Source organism: Fomitopsis serialis (assembly GCF_022376445.1).
Source record: "Fomitopsis serialis strain Sig1Antser10 chromosome Unknown B0H18scaffold_108, whole genome shotgun sequence".
Lineage (NCBI taxonomy): Eukaryota > Fungi > Basidiomycota > Agaricomycetes > Polyporales > Fomitopsidaceae > Fomitopsis > Fomitopsis serialis.
The window spans coordinates 123495-140995 of NW_025955068.1; the positions used below are offsets into that span (position 1 = coordinate 123495).

Consider the following 17501-nt stretch of genomic DNA (forward strand, 5'->3'; position numbering starts at 1 on the left):
GTCACGGTAGGGCTTCGGGGAACGGCACTGCCCGGTTCACTCGGCCGAGTGAACGCGCGTTACGCGGGTGTGGCTTGGGTGTGGCTGAGAATTATCCTGGGCGCTTCTGTACCCAGGTCCGTAACTGCCCTCACTTGCTCTGACGGTCTCCCCAGGTCTTTGCAGACGATTTTCGATGGTGAGTGTTCACATATCAAATGCGTCTTCAAGCTAAAGCTGGTCAGATGAGTAGCCTAGGTATTGCTCGCGCTCAATTGCGGCGTAGCCCGTTGGGTCGGTCACAGTGCTGGCGAACCCCGCCTCCGTCCGTCCTATTTTTCCAATGTAGAGGCGTTGCTCAAGCAGCGAAACAAGACGCAGCTCAAGATTCACCGAAACCTAAACCAAAAGCTTCAACATCCCTGCGTAGAACCGCTGCTGCCTCCTTGCCCATTCGTTCGAATCGGACACCAACCCGTAGTGACATTCAACCCATCATTACTCTCGCAACTGCCGAGCGCTACAACCTTCATGGCATCGCTGGACGCCTTCCACCTTCAGCCAAGCTCCTACACGAGTCATGGTGGATCCCGAAATGGGGAGAGGATGGGAAGCAGGGCGAGGTATTCATTTTCGGTAACGGGAGCTTTGTTTGCTGGGGGCTCGAAGAAGCGCAGGCAAGAAAATTTGCTTCGGAGTTCTTGCGCAAGCCCGTCGTAGAGGTTGCACCACTGCGTGAACCGGAGACGGAGGATCTCGAGTTCGTGACTGATCCCGAAGAGTGAGTACGCGCATTATACTGGGTTCAAGTCCCTCACAAGCAGCTTGTAGAGACACACGACTACAAGGCGATCTCATCATTCTTGGCCGCACACCTAAATTAGACACGGACGATGCAGTACCGAAGGATTTGCCCGAGTCATGTCTTCCTCAAGAGACCGTCCTTGCTCGTTATGCATACTCCCAGGCTCTGTCCCGCTCCACGGCGCTCTCTGCGCTCGAAGTATCGCTGGAAAGATACCTATCCTCGATGGCTTTACTTCCGGACACGTTGCAGCGCACGGGCAAACCGGGATTGACCCGGCAGCAACTGGTCATGAAGCTAGGGGAGTTGCTGAAGTTCAGGCAAGGACTCAACTTGAACAGGGAAAACTTCTCCGATACTCCGGACTTCTATTGGGCTGAACCAGTCCTAGAGAGTGAGCACATCAATCATCTCGCTCAACGCGTACAGTCTGACGGGCGCGGTTAGACTACTTCCATTCTCTCAGTGCAGCACTGGAGATGAAGTTGCGTACGCAATCGGTTAACGAAAAGATCACATACGCCGCTGAGGTGAGTGGCTGCCAATACCCCGTTGTACCCCGCAACCGCGCTCACCGCAAGTAAAGATGCAATCCGTACTTCGGGAACTCCTCACAGAGGTGAGTAATTTTGAATGAACCTATCGCTGCGAGATGAGCGGCAGCTCACCCACCCTACAGACTTCGGCGCACAGGATGGAGCTCATCATCATTGCGCTCATCGCAGTCGAGGTGGTCATTGTAAGTGCAGTGTTACTTATTCAGGAAAAGTGGCTGATCTGTCTCGTTAGTGCCTCGTCCGCGACGGGCCCGAGCTATGGCAAATGATCAGCAACGATGGCGAACCCGCGGAACACAGGCCTTAGACGGAACCCGCCTCGTATATTGTGCACAACTATGACATGGACATGCAGGATCCGCTCCTAATATCTAATGACTCTACGCATTCTCCCTTCAAGCGCTCCGACTCGCGCGACTCTCGACGAACTCGGCCACAGCTTAACGTGTTAGGCACCTTGTATGGGCTTAAGGTGATTTAAGCCGCCAAACGATAGCATTTAAGACAGCCTTAACATAGATTCAAGTAAGTAACTGACACAGATCGTTCTGAACGGATTCTCTGACAGGTCGCTGACAGGAGTCAGACGCAAACGGCTCCAAATCGCTGGAGAAATTGCAGGTTCTCACTGGGCTTCAACAGCGACTCACTTGTTGGGAGTTCAACCCCGCTCAACCTGTTCTCATGACTACGCCGTGTACTCAAACTGTTATGTTACACACTGCTACCATCGGGCAACTCACCACCACTTCGCGTATACACATTTATCACCGACGTCCAAATCATGTTTGCCAGATTGCATGGCTTCACACTTCGGTATGCACGGTTGTTATTGGGCAGTAACTTGTCGCACGTGTTAATCTAGGACCGAGTAACTGCTGTCACAGACGCGTCACTGTAACACTCATTTCGAGTTTAAGCTGTTTCTCGAGTTTGTGTACTCAAACCATTGGTGCCAACTGGCTCCGTATTTAAAATTGACAGTAACATAGAAACTCAAGTGAGGAGCTCGATACACCCGAAAAATGAGTATTGCAGTGGGTGTCACTCCCCTAGACGCCTAAAGCATATTTGCACCTCCCTCGCTCATAATCTGTGACTCTCCTTAAAATAGGGCACAATCAGTAGTTGGAGAGGTCTTGTGCTGCATCAGAATCCATGCAAAAAAAGCGGTCCCTACCCGCCCCTCCCGCACGCGAGGGACGTCCGATTGGTTATCGCGTCCTCAAGGTCATCCGTTTGAGGAAGTGGTACACTGACTGATCATGTTACACTGAGTCTCCATGACTCTACTCTATGCACAAAGAAATTACGTACTCATGGACCTGTGGCGCAGTGGCTAGCGCGTGAGATTCCAGCGCTCTGATAGGTTATTGCGTCCTCAAGGTCATCCGTTCAAATCGGGTCAGGTTCATTTTTAGACACATTTACGCATTTCATTGTCCGTAGAGGGGTCCAGAGGTGCGGGGGATGAAGGTGGTAGAAGGTCACAATATCACAGCTGCTATCACATACAGTCGAATCCATCCGGGGAGGACTGATTTCCCCCATTGTATCGGAGCATCTGCGGATACTGCCAATGTACATGAACGTGAACAATCATGGGTCACTAAGTACAGAAGATGCGCAGACACACACCTGACATATCGGCCTCACAAAACCAATGCCGTTGCTGGCTTGGTTATCGTTGTAGTAGACGGCGTTCAGGGTCGTCGGTGCGATGTCGTCCTCGACCCACCTAACCATCGCGGCAAGGATGTTGTGTTCTGGGTCGTAGGACAGAGGTGGGAGGCCGGTCGATGCTTGCTCAACGCTTCCGAACGCATTAGCGCCATACCCGTTCTGCGCCCGGTAAGCCAACCTGCTGACTGCTCGGTTGTTATTCAGTACTCACTTTGCTACCAAGCATGCTCAGCAAGTGATCCGGACACAAATGCATAACACTCACCAATGATTCATGCCCGGAACGGTGTACAATCGGTAGAAATCGGCAGTCTCCATGTCCGTTTCGGATATCATGAACGCGTGGACACTTTCGTAGTAGTGAATAGAGTTGCTGGGACTGATTAACTGATCAGCCCAGCCGACATATTGCAACAGCTTGCCATTCCTGCCCGACCCAGCAAATGCAGTGAGGTTGGGGCTGACAGCCTGGATCCTTGCTCAACACGGGGACGACGTGGTCTAATGAGTGTCACATACATTTGCTTGCCCGGGATTGATCTCCTCGGCAAGAGCAATGAGCGATGGATTGTACTGATCGATCGTCCACTGTGAATCACTGCAAATGCATCAGTTGTATGTCTTGAAAGGGCGGTGCATACATACTTGGTCACGAAATTGCGGAACCAGTCTAGTGCGATCGACAGAGTCTCATTGCCCACAAGCCCATCCGGGAACGCCGCCTCTCCGCCTGGATAGTATGGTCCAAATATATACGTCTGGTTGGCCTCGTAGTAATCCGAGTAAATCTTATGGAGTGCGTCTATCTGCGGCAGCGTGAGGCATGTGGCAGTGTCCTGGCCTGGCCGACAGGTCAGAGTTTCCGGCCGGAAGCTGCGGACATCAGTTATTTAGCATCCATGCATACTGCAGCACTTCGGAGACTCACTTGCAAATTCTCGGGTCGTTGATAATGCCGTCGGCCAGCTATCAGTTGGAAACACATCTTTAACAAGAGCATCCCGTAGATAATAATACCCCACTTACACCATCGAGTGCATCACACTGTTTGAGAACCTCCGGGTGAATGACGTCCTCCCAAGTAGAAGCATTGATGAACTGAGGTGAGCCAACGGGGAGGACATTCAGACTCATACGAACACCCCAGTCCTGAAGGTATGTCTGCCGGTTTGCCGGTGATCCAACAATCTGTGCATGACGGTCGACGTGAGTAGATCATACATGGGATTTCTAATGTTGCAAGAACATACGACGCCGTCAAAATCGTCGGGAAATGATTGCACTTCCTTGAGGCTATGAAGAGTCAGGCATATGGATACTGTTCACGTCGCAATACATACCCTTGCCGGCCTCCTACAGTGACAGTGTGAGGACATATGCTACGTCACCATGACTCAAGCGTACCTGTTGAACATCCGATATAGTAGGACTTGTTGAGATCTTGCCCATAGTATTGCTTCACGATTTCCTTGCCGGCGACGATGCTGAGATGCAAAGCACGCCACCCCCAGTCAATGATAGCGTTCTGCGAGCGAATGATGAGCCAGTCAACGCGTCGCAAGGCAGACGAAGACCCACATCGTCGTTGAGGGCCCAAGAACCGCTGCCTTCGGTGGAGACGTGACCGGTATCGGTAGATACTCCGGCAACTACACCCCGCAGTTAAGCCGTATTCATGCAAGCACGCACGAAGCATGGGGACGTACAGCCTTGTGCGACGGCGAGAAGCGCCAACTCCCCAACGTTCACTGCAACAACCTAAGCATGGAAAGTCGCCATAACAGCGTAGGCGCACCTCCGCCAGCAAAACCTCCGTCGCCCACCGTCAGGTAGCGTCCAGTCCATTCGTCAGGCAGCCATACTTCTGTGTAACACGTAGAATTTGCGGTCGCGTTTGTAGTGACGAGCAATTGAACCCGGCAAAATGCGGGCAGGTTGGCTGCGTCAATACTCGACATATTCGTCGTGATATTGACAGTAGAGTTGGCCTCGTAGTACCTGGCGTTGATGAGATTGACTCCGAGAATGTCTTGAAGGGCAAATGACTCGCATGATGTCTCCCAGGCGAAGGCTACGGGAAAGCGAGTCAATGAGAGAAGGAAGGATCCGTACGCGGCAATGAGTGAACCGCGCATGTCGTAACGTGAGTGAGAGATTGCAGGCACGGTGGACAGAAAGAGCGACACACCCTGCTCATATACGCGAACCTCTCGGAGTCGTCGCTGACCCGCGATCGTGTTCGATCGTGTTTTGCATGGTCGACGAGACAAGCACTTTACACAGGAACATGTATCACCTGTCCATCACCTGATGCTACTATACTGTACTACGGGCCAACTACGGGCTAATGAGTCTGACCGTCAGTACCGACGGCCTGCGGGATGGCCCATTCGGCGTAGAATGTTCACCGACAATCATTCTTTCGGCTGGCCAGATCTGTCAACTGACAGGATGATCTCCACGCTTACTGCTACCTCCTATCTTCGGCCAGTCTCAGACGGTTGTAGATAGCCTGCAGGCCACCGACGCCACCATAGTCTGCATCCGAGTCAAGACTGAGCGAGATGCTAAGACAAGCGATCCATAGGCTCAATGAGACACATCCCGTTGGGCCCATCAGGCACGATGAAGCCACACTCACTCATGGGGAACGCTCCTCGCCGTCACGTCACCGATTTGAAGCTTGATGCATTCGGTAACCGCACCATCATCGCCTTTCGGAGTTGCTGTTGTGAGGCAGACCTGCGGCAACACTCTTATCCCAAGGATGGCAGGTACAACCTCCGAGCCAGGACAGCATCAGCATATGCAGGAAGTCACGTCAACATAAGTTAGTCACATTACATTATTTAGAGCCAATCTGGACGATACCAATTATCAATGCGTACAATAGTCTGTGTATCAACGACCGGATAGAAGTCCGTGCAGGCGAGCGCATGTCAGTTCGCCACCTTGCAAGTATACGATCCAGGATCCATCTGATCACTGCCAGTATAGTAGAGGGATTCGGGGTACTGGAAAAGTCATGAGTGGCAAGTGCTGGGATCGGAGGCAAGCACGTACTTGACATAGAGGACGGATGGCGTCGATACCATTCTTTACGTCGTTGTCCTTATAGTGCACGGCATTCAGGGACGAAGGCGCTATACCCTCCTCGACCCATTGGACCATAGCAGCCAGCACGTCGTACTCGGGCTCGTGATTCAGCGGTGGCATGTTACTGTCGGCTTGTTGCACAGAACCGAACGCGTTTGCACCGTCGCCTCCCTATCCATGCAGTCAGCCATATGAACACATCACCACGTCGACCAAGATATTCTTACATAGCTGAAGAGAGGGAAAACATGAGATGAGGCCACACACGCACCCACAAACGTATGTACTCACCAGTGCTCCATCCCAGGGACCATGAACAGCCGATAGAAGTCGTCGATGTTTACTTGCATATTGTCCTGCGTGTAGTTCTTGACGCTGTCGTAGTAGTGAATGCTTGCACCAGGGCTGATGATCTGGTCTGCCCATCCGACGTAGTGGAGCAGCTTTCCATTATGCGCGGATCCAGCGAATGTAGTGAGGTTAGCATCGATGGCCTAATTACCAGGTCACTTTCAGACACACAGAACGGGCGTTCGAATACGCACGTCCGACTGTCCAGGATCGATGGCGTCACCGACAGCAATCAGAGACGAGTTATAATCGCCGAGTGGCCATGTGGTGTCGCTGCGGTGGGTGCCAGTGTTAGTGATGAACAAGGATCGACGCCCGCGTGGACCACCTACTTCAAAAGCATGTAGCGGAACCAACTCTGAGACACCACAGACGGTTTCTCCACGTAGCTTGTTGAGTATCCGAGCTCCCCGCCCGGGTACCACGAACCGAAAACCCAATCTCCATTCACGATGTAGTCAGAGTAGATTTTCTCGAAAGTCTCAACCTGAGTGCTGCTGAGACAGGTTGACGCGTTCTGGCCGGATTGGCAAAGGAGCGCAGATGTGTTGAGGCTGACCACGCATCAGCCAGGTAGCGTGGCGAAATGGCAATGTCACACTCACTTGCAAAGCCTAGGATCGTTGATAATGCCATCCGACAGCTGCAAGGCTAATCAGGACTATGTCAGGCCGTACGCGTGCTTGACTCACCCCGTCAATAGCGTCACACTGTTTCAGAACCTCCTTGTGAATAACGTCATCCCACACGGCTGGCTCGATGTAACGATCGGACGTGTTTGGCTGTACGAGATTATTGAGGTGTCCGGCCCACATCCTCAGATGAGAATGCCAAGCCGCTGGAGACCCAATGACCTGTTGGGCGTAGTAGACTCAGGCTTTTCGGTCTTTCACAATAGTCACGATTCACTTACCAGGCCGTCAAAGTCGTCGGGGAATGATTGCATTTCCTTGAACCTGCGGAGCATCGGTATGGTATTGATTTAAACGGAGTTAGTGGACGCACCCGGAACGTCCGCCTACAAAGGTCCGTGAGATAAGTTGCACAGTGGGCTGGAGCGGGCGCACATACCTTGAGAGCAACCAATGTAGTACGCCTTCTTGTGTGCGGACCCATAATACTGCTTCACGACTTCCTTACCGACGACAACACTGAAGTGCATAGCTCGCCAGCCCCAATCAACGATAGCATTCTACACAAATTTTAGCCACTGTGTAGACTCCCCAGGAACGATGAGCTCACATCATCATGCGGTCCAGCCCACGCAGCACTGGTGATTGACGATGTATGGCCTTGATCTGTGGAAACCCCAGCATCTGTAACATCCCCAGTCTGTCAATGGAGGCGCCGTGCAAGCGCATATGAATCAGCTTACAACTTTGGTTGACAGCGACATAACCCAAGTCCCCCACGTTGACTGTCAATGACGTCAATTTATTATCCTGGTAGTGGGCGCAGCCATAGACGCGGACTCACCGCCCCCAGCAAACCCGCCATTGCCTACAGTCAGGAACCTCCCGTTCCATGTACTGGGTAACCAAACCTCTGTATTACATGAGGAGTTTGCCGTCGAATTGGTCGTGATGGTGAGTTCAATGCGACAAAAGTCCGGGAGATCGTCCGTATCGATACTCGACATGCTGCTCGACAGCTTCACCGTCGTGCCGTTAGCGTAGTACTTGGTCTTTGTTACGCTTGCACCGGAGACGCCTTGCAGGCTGAAGGAAGAACATTTGGACTCGAAGGAGGAAAGTGAATTAACGTCCTGATCATCCGCCAGGACAGTTCTGGAGTACAGAGTAGAATGGAAAAGAGCCAAAAGGCCGGAAAGAGCAACAGGGAACTTAACCATGAAGGAAACGAGTGAGCGGCTCGGGGAAGTGTTGTGCATGTTAGCCGCTTTTATATGGATCTACTTGAAAGCAGCCGCTCGAGTAGTCCGTGAGCTTCCGGCATAGCCTGTCAGTGACATCAGCTCTGAAACGCAGAATCGAGTTCTGACGCCGTCACGACCCCGGCGAAGGGATGGTCCCGCGGTCTTGGACTCTCTCTGGTCCACCGACAGTGACAGTACCGACAGCAGCCTCAGTCAGTCCGTTCTTTTACCTAGCGATCACCGCACCTGATGCTCTCGAAGTAGCTCTTGCCGCTGGACGTTGACTGAGTGCTTCGACGACGAATCGCCATTGGTTGCCACAGCGTTTAGCGTCGGCGCAGTGTCTCTGTACAGCAATGGGCCATCGCGCTGTAGTAAGCCCTGTGGCGGTGATCACTGATCAGGAATGCTCATGCAGGCGCCCACGACGGCGGCAGATCACTCTTCCTAATTTAGTAATGACCGACAGTGGCCCCAGCCGATGGGAGGAGTTATCCGGGCCTATCCGCCGCCGGTAAGCATGCGACTGTAGCCTATCTGTTGATAAATGATTGATAAATGACAGGAAATGACAGTCGCGAGATCAAACATATGTAGCTTAGTACGATGGGTACGGCGTATGTCCCGGAATCACTCACTGTCAGGCCAGCGAGTCCGGGTCAACGTTCAGAACGGTCGCACCTAAGTGACCAGGTTAGCCTTGTCATCGGTATGGTGTTTAGGTGACCTTTTTTTTCTGACACGGATGGGTACGAGACAAGGCAGCTCAGAACAAGCTCAAAACCCGAACTTCGCACCCAAGACACGCAATCTTCGACGATGCTTCGAGATGTCAGCGGAAAGATACGGCTACCGAATGATGTGCAGTATAGCAACGATTGTGTCAATGAGAGCGTGCACTGGCATTTGAAGAGTCTGCCCGACAAATAATTTATTGCACTGTCAATACGATAGTCCATGGACTAGAGTAGTAGTGGGGGAGCAAAGAGCGGCTAGGGCATGTCGAGCAAAGCAGTCGATAACGATGCAAAAAGATACAGCACGAGAACAAAGATACACTCCGCGCCAGCCCGCGACCAGTAAACCCATATACACAACAGATGAGGCAGCGCGATGCGCCGACCGACGATAGCGTTTCACGCCATTCAATGCGAGCCCGCAGGACGCGAGAGATCGTCATACGGCGTCGTGAACGCCTCCTCCTTTTCTGGCTCATACAGCCGCTGGAACGCCGCTGGCGGGACCGAGGTGCCCACACGACCATACTTGTTGTTCCGGCTGCTGACGAGGAGCCTGATGAGCACGCCGAGGAGCAGGAGGATGGCGCCGCCCAGAAGGCCGATGACAATGTACGAGTTGCGCAGCAGCTGGCTCCAGTCGTCTGAGCTAGACACGGAGCCGGGTGACGAAGTATCAAGGTTGGCGGCGAGGTCACTGCCGAGCTTGTCGTCGCTGGAGTCCGAGGAGCTCGAGGACGCAGTGGACGTAGCAGTGGCGGCAGAGCTGCTGGAACTGTGGACGTACGTCTTCACGGAGGCGGAAGCGGTTTTCCAACCTGAGGTGGGTGCGACGAGCGAGAACGTGGTCGTCTGCGGCGCGGCTTCCGAGGATGCAGTGATGTTATAGATCTCTGCGAACTCTTCGTACTCGGACTGAATGAGGCGCTGCGCATTGGCGTAGTCAAAGTTGGCCCACGCCTCGTCGGGATCCGTGATCTGCAAATCTTAGCATTGAGATTCGGTATCGTCAGCGGGAGGCATTAATGACACTCACGCTAAGGATCTGCATGTACGGAGCTTCGTCCCCATTGCCGGTGAAGTTGCTGCCGTAGCTGAAAAGCGAGTAGACGTTGCGCATGAATGAATCACCGAGGATGAAGTCTGTGATTGGCGTCAATGCGACGTTCTTTGAAGAAAGATCCAATTACGCACCAACTCCAGCGTTATCAGGAGTAGGGGAGTACGTGCCGGTGCAGAAGAAGCTGCCATCGGGATTGACCTGGATGTTCGTGACATCGATAGGGTCCAAAGGGAATTCGCTCGAACTGTCAGACAAGAGTGGCCCGTCAGGACCGCGGATTGACACCGAACAAGCTATCCCCAAACACGTACCCAAAGACCATGCTGACATTGAGCTTCGTATCACAAGGGAGGGTGTAGGACCCGATCGACTCGTTGAACTCCGCGCCAGGGACATCCTTGTACATAGCGTCGACATAGTACCGAGGCGCAGTCGCTGCGGCAGAAGGACGTGAATATCTATCACCCACTATGGGACTGGCAACCAACAACTACGCACCGAAAGAAGTACCGGTGTCAAGGATAATCGTAGTCTGATCCTTGCCGGGCTCTGCAGTGACACCGATGGCGCTGTACATACTAAATTAGCTAAGTACATCGCACCCCGTCGGACTAACTGAAACAACGATGATGCGCACCCTTCGGAGTGACCCGTGAAGAATTGACCGTTGACGTTGATACCGTCCATGAAGGCCTCCCAGGATTGTGCGGATACCACAGGAAGTTTTGGCTGGTCGAGGACAGCCACGTAGTCCGAAATCAATTCACCTGCCCGGCGGCATCAGCGCCCAACTCATTGGCACGTAGGACACGCAACCAACCAATCGACATCACACCGCCCTGGGTGATCCCAGCGTCTGAGCGAGAGAGGTAGAAGGTCATGAAGTTCGGCTCGTCCGGTTCTTGGGCGAACACCTACGAGAGAGCGATGAATGCCGGACGCTATGCTTCGTATATCATACAGCTTACATTGACCAGGAAAGGCAATCCATCATATGTCGTGTTGATCAGCTCATTGAAGACAGAGGATGCGAATGGACTGCAATTTGGATGATCGTAAGTGAGTACTGAGCAGCACAATGCAATGCAACACTCACGGGCCAACACCCAGCAAGCCGCGGTCAAAGCCAGCAGAGGTTGCATTGCTGCCGGGAGCGTTGACTGCAAGGTAGACACATGAGTACGGTCTGATCGCTGCGAGAATTACATGCACCTACTGAAAGCCTGGCCACTAACGGTGAACTCGCCGAAACTGACGTTGCCTAGGACAATCGGACCAGTTGCAGACGAGCCATCTCTGTTCAGCGCAACATGAGCGGCGCGGTTTATTGAAAATGATCAGTGGCATACACGTAGCCAATGGAACCAGTTACTCCTGTATCCTGAAGGTCGTCGAGGGTGACATTGGATGTGTCCAACCAAAGATCTGAACTGCCAGAATCGATTTGGACCTGCAGATGTGTTCACGTTGAATCCAGAAGAGTCAAGTGAATTGCATACCTGGAAGGGCTGTCCTTGCACATAGATGGTGGCAGTGTAAACGAATCCTGCACCGTTAGAGAATCCTATATTTCCGTTAGAGTTCTGATTCACAGACACAGTAGTCGAGCGGGCGCCGACGGAGCGACGCTCAAATGGAATAGAGAGGCCATAAGTGCTCCCAATGAGGGCGAGAATAGAAAGGGGCAAAACAGTCATTGGGAGAAGGAGAGAAAGGGATAACGATGGTGATTTCCTCGAAGGTCGTCCCGGGTATATGTATGACAGGTGCCATCAGTCAAGCGTCGAGACAGGGCACACGGCTAGATTGCGGTGTAATAGGGCGCTGGCAGGCAGTGGTTGTCATCCCGAGGGTCGCCGTCGCGGGTAGCAGGAACTACTAGCGATTGTGTGAGACAGACCGTCACAGAAGCCACTTGCGCTGAGATGTATAGTGGTGCCTCCAGATGCTGGACCGGAAACAAAGAGCCTCTTAGCGCAAGGCAGGCTTGAGAGTTGTGCTCAACAGATTAAGCATGCTGGGCTGGCGTACGCCAGTACATCGACCCGCGCGGCCGAGGAAGCTCAATCATAGCGGGTCGGCCAAGAGTCGGCAGGTCTTGATTCTGAATGGGCGCTCCTTGGCACCTAAGACTGACTCGATGAGCGCAATGCGCATCTCCGGATACGTACAACATTTTGACCGCATTTCGTTGAGCAATTCGCTCCGAGACTTGACTGGACTGACAGAAGAACGGATCCGGATGGGCCCATGCCTCACGACGATTCTGCCACGTCCTCGATAGCATCTAAAGACTGAGACCGGAGGACGTGGTGCAGTGGGAACACCGCGAAAGCTGTGTGTTTGAGCGGATCACAGCACACACGGTGGCGAGTCGAAGAGCGATTAGTCCCCGGGAGGGACTCGTCGTTCAGACGAGCCCTGTGCAGACCTTTTCGTGGTCCGGGGGATAAGTAACCTCTCTGAGGCGAAACCAACATGCACTATAAGGCCTTAAAGTGAAACAAGCTCATGGCCCGGCGTTGCTGCAAGCGACCACATCTGAAGTCACCCTTGACAATCCACCCTTACACGGGCGGACAGAAACGGGAGCACACCCACAAGTAAGGCCTACAAGCCTGACAACCGAAAGAGTAGCTAATACGAAAGCAATCTCCACGCAACTCATGCGGAAATCGCAATATTCTCGGTACACTACCCAGCGAGGGACAATGCCGGAAGCGCTCGTTAGACGCCCATAAAAGCGCCTGGCAACAGCCACCGAATTTAAGTTTACACGAGCCACCCACAAACACAGGAAAACACGCAAGCCACCTACCAAATGGGGCACGAAAGACAGACAGAAACAGCAGTGGCCTCTGGAACTACAGAGACGAACGCATACGTTACACCGACATAGTCCACTTCGCCTGCAGCAATACTCTCCTTGATTCCCCTGACCGCTACCTGTCAGAATGCGAACAACTCCGTGCAGATAGGCATATCCTAAGCGACTTACGTATCTCATCACGTCCAAACGTCAATGAAAGACGCGCAACCCATACATAAAAACCTGCAAAAATGACACGGTGAGACAAAGCCAGTTGTCCCACAATGTTCCTGACCTTCACGTCCCAAAAGAACGACAACGAACACACAACATCGGACAACAGCCGACGACGACCACGGAACGCACACACGCATACTCCCAAACACTCCCCCATCCGACCGATTTCACATTCACGACCCTCCGCGATAACCAACAACACGTTCGAGGTATGGGTGGAAGACGAACCGGAATGGGCAGAGGCGAAAGACGGAGACACTGACGATGAAGAACGAATCTGTGTTTGGATTATGGCGAAGCCGCCTCAGACCCCCCTCGCGAGAGGCCACGTGATAACGATGCGAACCACGACGAAAATCATAGGGTCGGGCAGAATTACGGTTACCCGGAACATCACAAAACATTGGGTAACAGTACAACTAACAGGCGGCATCTTGCGGACCCGCGTACGCATACCGGTCTCGTGGATACGCCTGAGCCGGATGGACGAGCACGCCCACACAACTCTGTACGCGACACTGCAGAGTCTCCCTCATCCCCACCCATCCATCCCAAGCCACTCCGACGACTCAGACGCAATCGAAACCAGCCCATACAAACGCGATCACGGCACACGTGACAGGGATCACATGCAACGGCGTCTGAAAACGAGCACGAGATGGAAGACCCTCGCGCCCCGGATCTCGCCGGGCACCCCCGCGGAGGAGAGGCTGGATGCAGAAGCGGACACGATTACAGAGGAGATAGGATCACAACAGCGCGCTCAATGAGGGACAATCAATACGGCAGTACCCACGACCCTAATGCCTAGCTAGAATAGAATGCACTACCACAATCAGACGAACACATGTCTAGATGTAACGAAGGCAACAAGAAATTCAGCTTTCTAAGGCACAAAGAAACACATTATTACATACCAGGCCTGAGCCGGACGGCAAAGTGAAAACGTGCACGACAAGCCAACACACCGCGCACTGCACTAAACGAATACGACCACCCCAGAGGTGGCTGGGCAGGGACAGACTGCCGAGCGCGGACAAATAAGAGCCTAACTGCGGCCCAGGGACACGACCCGTACGGAAAACGGAAGCCGACGTCTTCGGCAAAAACAACCAATCCCGAAGCAATGGGCCCGGACAACAATCTGGAGCGGAGGAGAGAATCAAACAGCCCGTTATGGAAGGCGAATGAGGAACACAGCCTGTTATGGCAAGTCCAAACAATAACACAGCCTGTTATGGCAAGTCCAAACAATAACCCATCCTAATTTAGCATGGCCCACAACGGCCACGGCTCTTTCCAGCGCACCCAAACACGAGCGCAGCTGATGGAGAACGCCACCAACAAATGCAAGCAAACATCTACCGTTAACTCCCCACCCCTGATGGCGACGCCAACGACATCTCCCCGTCCCTCTCGCACCGCAGCAGCAGAGACCCTACCGAGAAGCGAGGCACAACCACAAAAAGAGGAGAGTACGTCCACCCCAACCAATACGAGTCGAGGAAACGAGTCGATAAAGCTGCCCCATTTTGATGAAGTGCAAATGGAAGTGACAGGGAACGTAGGATCGCATGGTAGGCAAATCCAATGACTATACACGGCGGCCAGAAGGGCAAAAACAGCTCAACGCGAGAGGCACCAAGCGAACAGCGCGGGAGAGGAACGCGTAAAGACCGACGCCGTCGCGATTTACTGCCTATCGCGCACGAACCAACGGACGCCCATACAACTGAAAAGACGAGACGAGACGTGGCGAATGGACAGTCTCCAGCGCCCTCCTCCTGAAGTTGCGCCCCTCTGCCTCTAAACTGCCCAAAACCTCAGCTTCACTAGCCCCAGCCTCCGACGACGATGCCTAAACGCGCCGGAAAGAACGAACGAAGCCATCAGAAGCAGCGTGATGCACCGAGCCGCCCCGGAAGGCGAGCCGCTGCGAGCCTCGCAGACGGAAACAGCGATGCTGGGCTGCCCTTTCCCCCCAACCCGTGGCAGCCAACCCCAGGCTTGCCGACGATAGAGGGTGAGCACGCACAACTGAACTTAACCGCAACTAACGCGAAAGAATACCACCGATAGACACTCCGGAAGTGACGCAACAACCGTCGGCACAGGACCAGGTAGAGGGCCCAGGGCAGGGGCCCGTCGCAGATGGACCAGCACAGACCGACGAGCAAGACGACACGCGAACGGGGGCTAACACCGCGGAGAACGCCGTCGCGGTGGAAAGCGCGGTACAGAACGCGGACGCTCCCGAAACAAACGGAGAGGTGAACCTACACTTACCTATACCGCGCTACAACCCTCTAACCACAACGAGCTTGCTCGGAACTAGACCACCTCGACGCCAGCACCGGGACGTCACCAGAAAAACGGCCAGCTGGCGTCACTCGGGGTCGAAGCCATAACGACGCAGGAGCCCATGCCCGCCTCGCCGGCCGTAAGCTCGCAGCGTTTGGTGAGCGAAACGAGGAAGCGCAGGCGTGTGTCGGAGGACGTCGGGAACGACGGCGAACCACTAGTCACCAACGTTCGCCAGGATCCCGGAAGACAACTTACTGCAGCGCGTCCACCGGCGATGGGTGCCTTCGTTGTTGGACCGCTGGCCGATTACGGCCTTGGAGCCTGGGGCCACCTCCCCGATCAGGCTATGGCACCGGTTGCAACATCGAAGACAGTGGCGTCAGCTACGCCGACGATGAGGAACTGCGTGACGAGATGGCCGTCGACCACGAACCCGCCAACGACGACGGCATCGTCATCGGTCACTTCGACGAAGATGTCCAGGCGATGGCCCGGAGCGCAGCGCGTCCCGGCCCCAGCTCGGATGTAAGACTACCTGTCCAATGAGGAGTAACACAGCTAATCTATCTAACAGTTGGGGCCAGCCCGTACTGGGCAAAGGGTCTGAACGTGAACGTGGCGTCGTCAACGTCCGCGCATACACATCAGGAAACCTACCCCACACGAATTTGTGGAAATCTGCACAAATTCGCACAAATTTCCTGGAGACCCCATTTACTTGACCCCCCGGATTCCCTCGCTCAAATTTGCGTGAATTCACATCCAATGGCTGTGAATTGCAAGGAAATACTAGCTCGGCCATACAGTTTGGGTACTTCAATTCACATTGTTTTGCACGTATTTACACACATAACCACTACATCCACCCTACTCAACTCATACCTACAGCTGGGCATTCACCCAGAGCACTCGCTGTTGCTGTGCCCACCCCCTCATCCGCTCGTCTGGTTGCTTGCTTGCCCATCTGTCCGCTCGTCTGCCCGTCCGCCCGCCTGTCCATCTGTCTGCATGCCCGCTCAGCTCCTGCTTCGCATCCTCCCGAGCCGTCCCACTACATCATCCGGTTCACTCAACGGCAGAACATCAGCGCCAGAAACAGCACGACAGCACTCACCTCGCTCGTCGCCGTGGCGCAGGTGATGGTCTTGTGGACAGGTTGGCCGTCCGACGGAAGCACAGGGAGAGGCCGGGCGGCGAGACGTACCGCCAGTGCTCACTTGCATGAATGCCTCGGAGGCAAAGACCTGCTTCGCAGGCTGGACGCGACGAGCAGGTGTTGTGCCGCATGAAAGAAGAGTGCCTGCGCATCTCGTACGATGCTGCGGCCCGTCTCGTGCGCACTGTGCCCCAGAGCGGCATGGGTCGCGGCACGCTGTGCATGTCGTCCACCTGAGACGCAGGCCGGGCAGGCACGGGCTCGCGCCATCGTCTTGTGGGCTGCACGGCGGGCGAATCCGAGTCACCTCACCACGACACATGCACGTCTCGCCCAGCACTCTCCCGGATCCGCGTGTCGACATCGTAGGGACATCCACGGACCCTGCCCAATCAACGCGCACACGTGGGTCATCGAGCATAGGCCCGAACATCAGTATCTGTGGCACGGACGAGGCTGCCATCTATGCCAGGTGGCGCCACGCTCGCTCCGCGGACGTCACCCAGAAAGGCGATGGCGACTTGCCTGCTGTCACGTCGCTGACGAGCACCCGGGCGAGGCAAGGTATATAACGCCGAGTCCTGTGGAGGGAGAGCGGCAAGGTGAGTTGTACCCTTCCTGCGGCAGAGTGGACACTAAACTAACCGCACTTTACAGGTTGGAGCCCTCGTCGCAACGGGTGAGCAGGCCGTTCGCCGACGGGCATCGAGTGCGAGCCGTGGGTACGCTTGTCGTCGACAGCAGGTGAGTTTGCTCGAGGCTTGATGCCGTCTCGGGTTTCGCTCACGATGATGACCTCCTGCAGACTCTCGACGAGTACTGCGTCGATGCGGGACGGTCTCGATCGC

The 17501-nt window shown here is 54.2% G+C and overlaps 6 protein-coding genes and 1 non-coding gene across 7 annotated transcripts; 4 read left to right on the plus strand and 3 right to left on the minus strand.

The window, feature by feature from the left end:
- Positions 1-224: 224 nt before the first annotated feature.
- B0H18DRAFT_884224 (uncharacterized protein) lies at positions 225-1648 on the plus strand (the record flags this gene model as incomplete). Its single annotated transcript, XM_048041023.1, has 6 exons — positions 225-760; positions 811-1178; positions 1232-1314; positions 1371-1403; positions 1464-1523; positions 1574-1648. The coding sequence occupies 6 exons, from the start codon at positions 225-227 to the stop codon at positions 1646-1648; spliced, it is 1155 nt and encodes a 384-aa protein (XP_047888057.1).
- B0H18DRAFT_1036357 (uncharacterized protein) lies at positions 1501-2298 on the plus strand. Its single transcript, XM_048030357.1, has 2 exons — positions 1501-1734; positions 1975-2298. The coding sequence occupies exons 1-2, from the start codon at positions 1716-1718 to the stop codon at positions 2199-2201; spliced, it is 246 nt and encodes an 81-aa protein (XP_047888058.1). The 5' UTR covers positions 1501-1715; the 3' UTR covers positions 2202-2298.
- Positions 2299-2662: 364 nt separating this feature from the next.
- B0H18DRAFT_t137 lies at positions 2663-2755 on the plus strand. The gene has a single exon. It is a non-coding gene; the product is annotated as a tRNA-Trp (tRNA).
- B0H18DRAFT_1036358 (feruloyl esterase-like protein) lies at positions 2675-5272 on the minus strand. Its single transcript, XM_048030358.1, has 12 exons — positions 4820-5272; positions 4731-4772; positions 4603-4673; positions 4429-4549; positions 4275-4342; positions 4051-4212; positions 3953-3990; positions 3670-3897; positions 3544-3622; positions 3290-3492; positions 2980-3202; positions 2675-2914 (listed from the first exon to the last, which is right to left on the minus strand). The coding sequence occupies exons 1-12, from the start codon at positions 5157-5159 to the stop codon at positions 2849-2851; spliced, it is 1641 nt and encodes a 546-aa protein (XP_047888059.1). The 5' UTR covers positions 5160-5272; the 3' UTR covers positions 2675-2848.
- Positions 5273-5963: 691 nt separating this feature from the next.
- On the minus strand, positions 5964-8323 carry B0H18DRAFT_958570 (feruloyl esterase-like protein; the record flags this gene model as incomplete). Its single annotated transcript, XM_048042702.1, has 14 exons — positions 5964-6038; positions 6088-6291; positions 6348-6351; positions 6412-6614; positions 6666-6744; positions 6804-7025; positions 7077-7114; positions 7164-7325; positions 7385-7427; positions 7477-7489; positions 7543-7663; positions 7714-7769; positions 7847-7888; positions 7948-8323. 14 exons carry the CDS (start codon positions 8321-8323, stop codon positions 5964-5966), a joined length of 1638 nt encoding a protein of 545 aa, XP_047888060.1.
- A 1169-nt stretch (positions 8324-9492) lies between these two features.
- Positions 9493-11844, minus strand: B0H18DRAFT_1123880 (aspartic peptidase domain-containing protein; the record flags this gene model as incomplete). Its single annotated transcript, XM_048034764.1, has 12 exons — positions 9493-10062; positions 10121-10227; positions 10279-10391; positions 10459-10582; positions 10646-10716; positions 10785-10914; positions 10968-11061; positions 11116-11185; positions 11244-11307; positions 11364-11443; positions 11497-11597; positions 11647-11844. 12 exons carry the CDS (start codon positions 11842-11844, stop codon positions 9493-9495), a joined length of 1722 nt encoding a protein of 573 aa, XP_047888061.1.
- A 3203-nt stretch (positions 11845-15047) lies between these two features.
- Positions 15048-16104, plus strand: B0H18DRAFT_1123881 (uncharacterized protein; the record flags this gene model as incomplete). The annotated part of the gene is made up of 5 exons (XM_048034765.1): positions 15048-15216; positions 15273-15463; positions 15529-15775; positions 15841-16022; positions 16072-16104. The coding sequence occupies 5 exons, from the start codon at positions 15048-15050 to the stop codon at positions 16102-16104; spliced, it is 822 nt and encodes a 273-aa protein (XP_047888062.1).
- Between the last annotated feature and the right edge of the window lie 1397 nt (positions 16105-17501).

Excerpts from the sequence above, each read along its gene's own strand:
- B0H18DRAFT_1036358 (XM_048030358.1), bottom strand. The coding sequence starts at position 5,159 with ATGCGCGGTTCACTCATTGCCGCGTACGGATCCTTCCTTCTCTCATTG. Across the intron at positions 4,773-4,819 it reads CGGAGGTTTTGCTGGCGGAG|TGAACGTTGGGGAGTTGGCG; the intron begins GTGCGCCTACGC and ends AGGTTGTTGCAG. Across the intron at positions 4,674-4,730 it reads TCTCGCCGTCGCACAAGGCT|TTGCCGGAGTATCTACCGAT; the intron begins GTACGTCCCCAT and ends TGCGGGGTGTAG.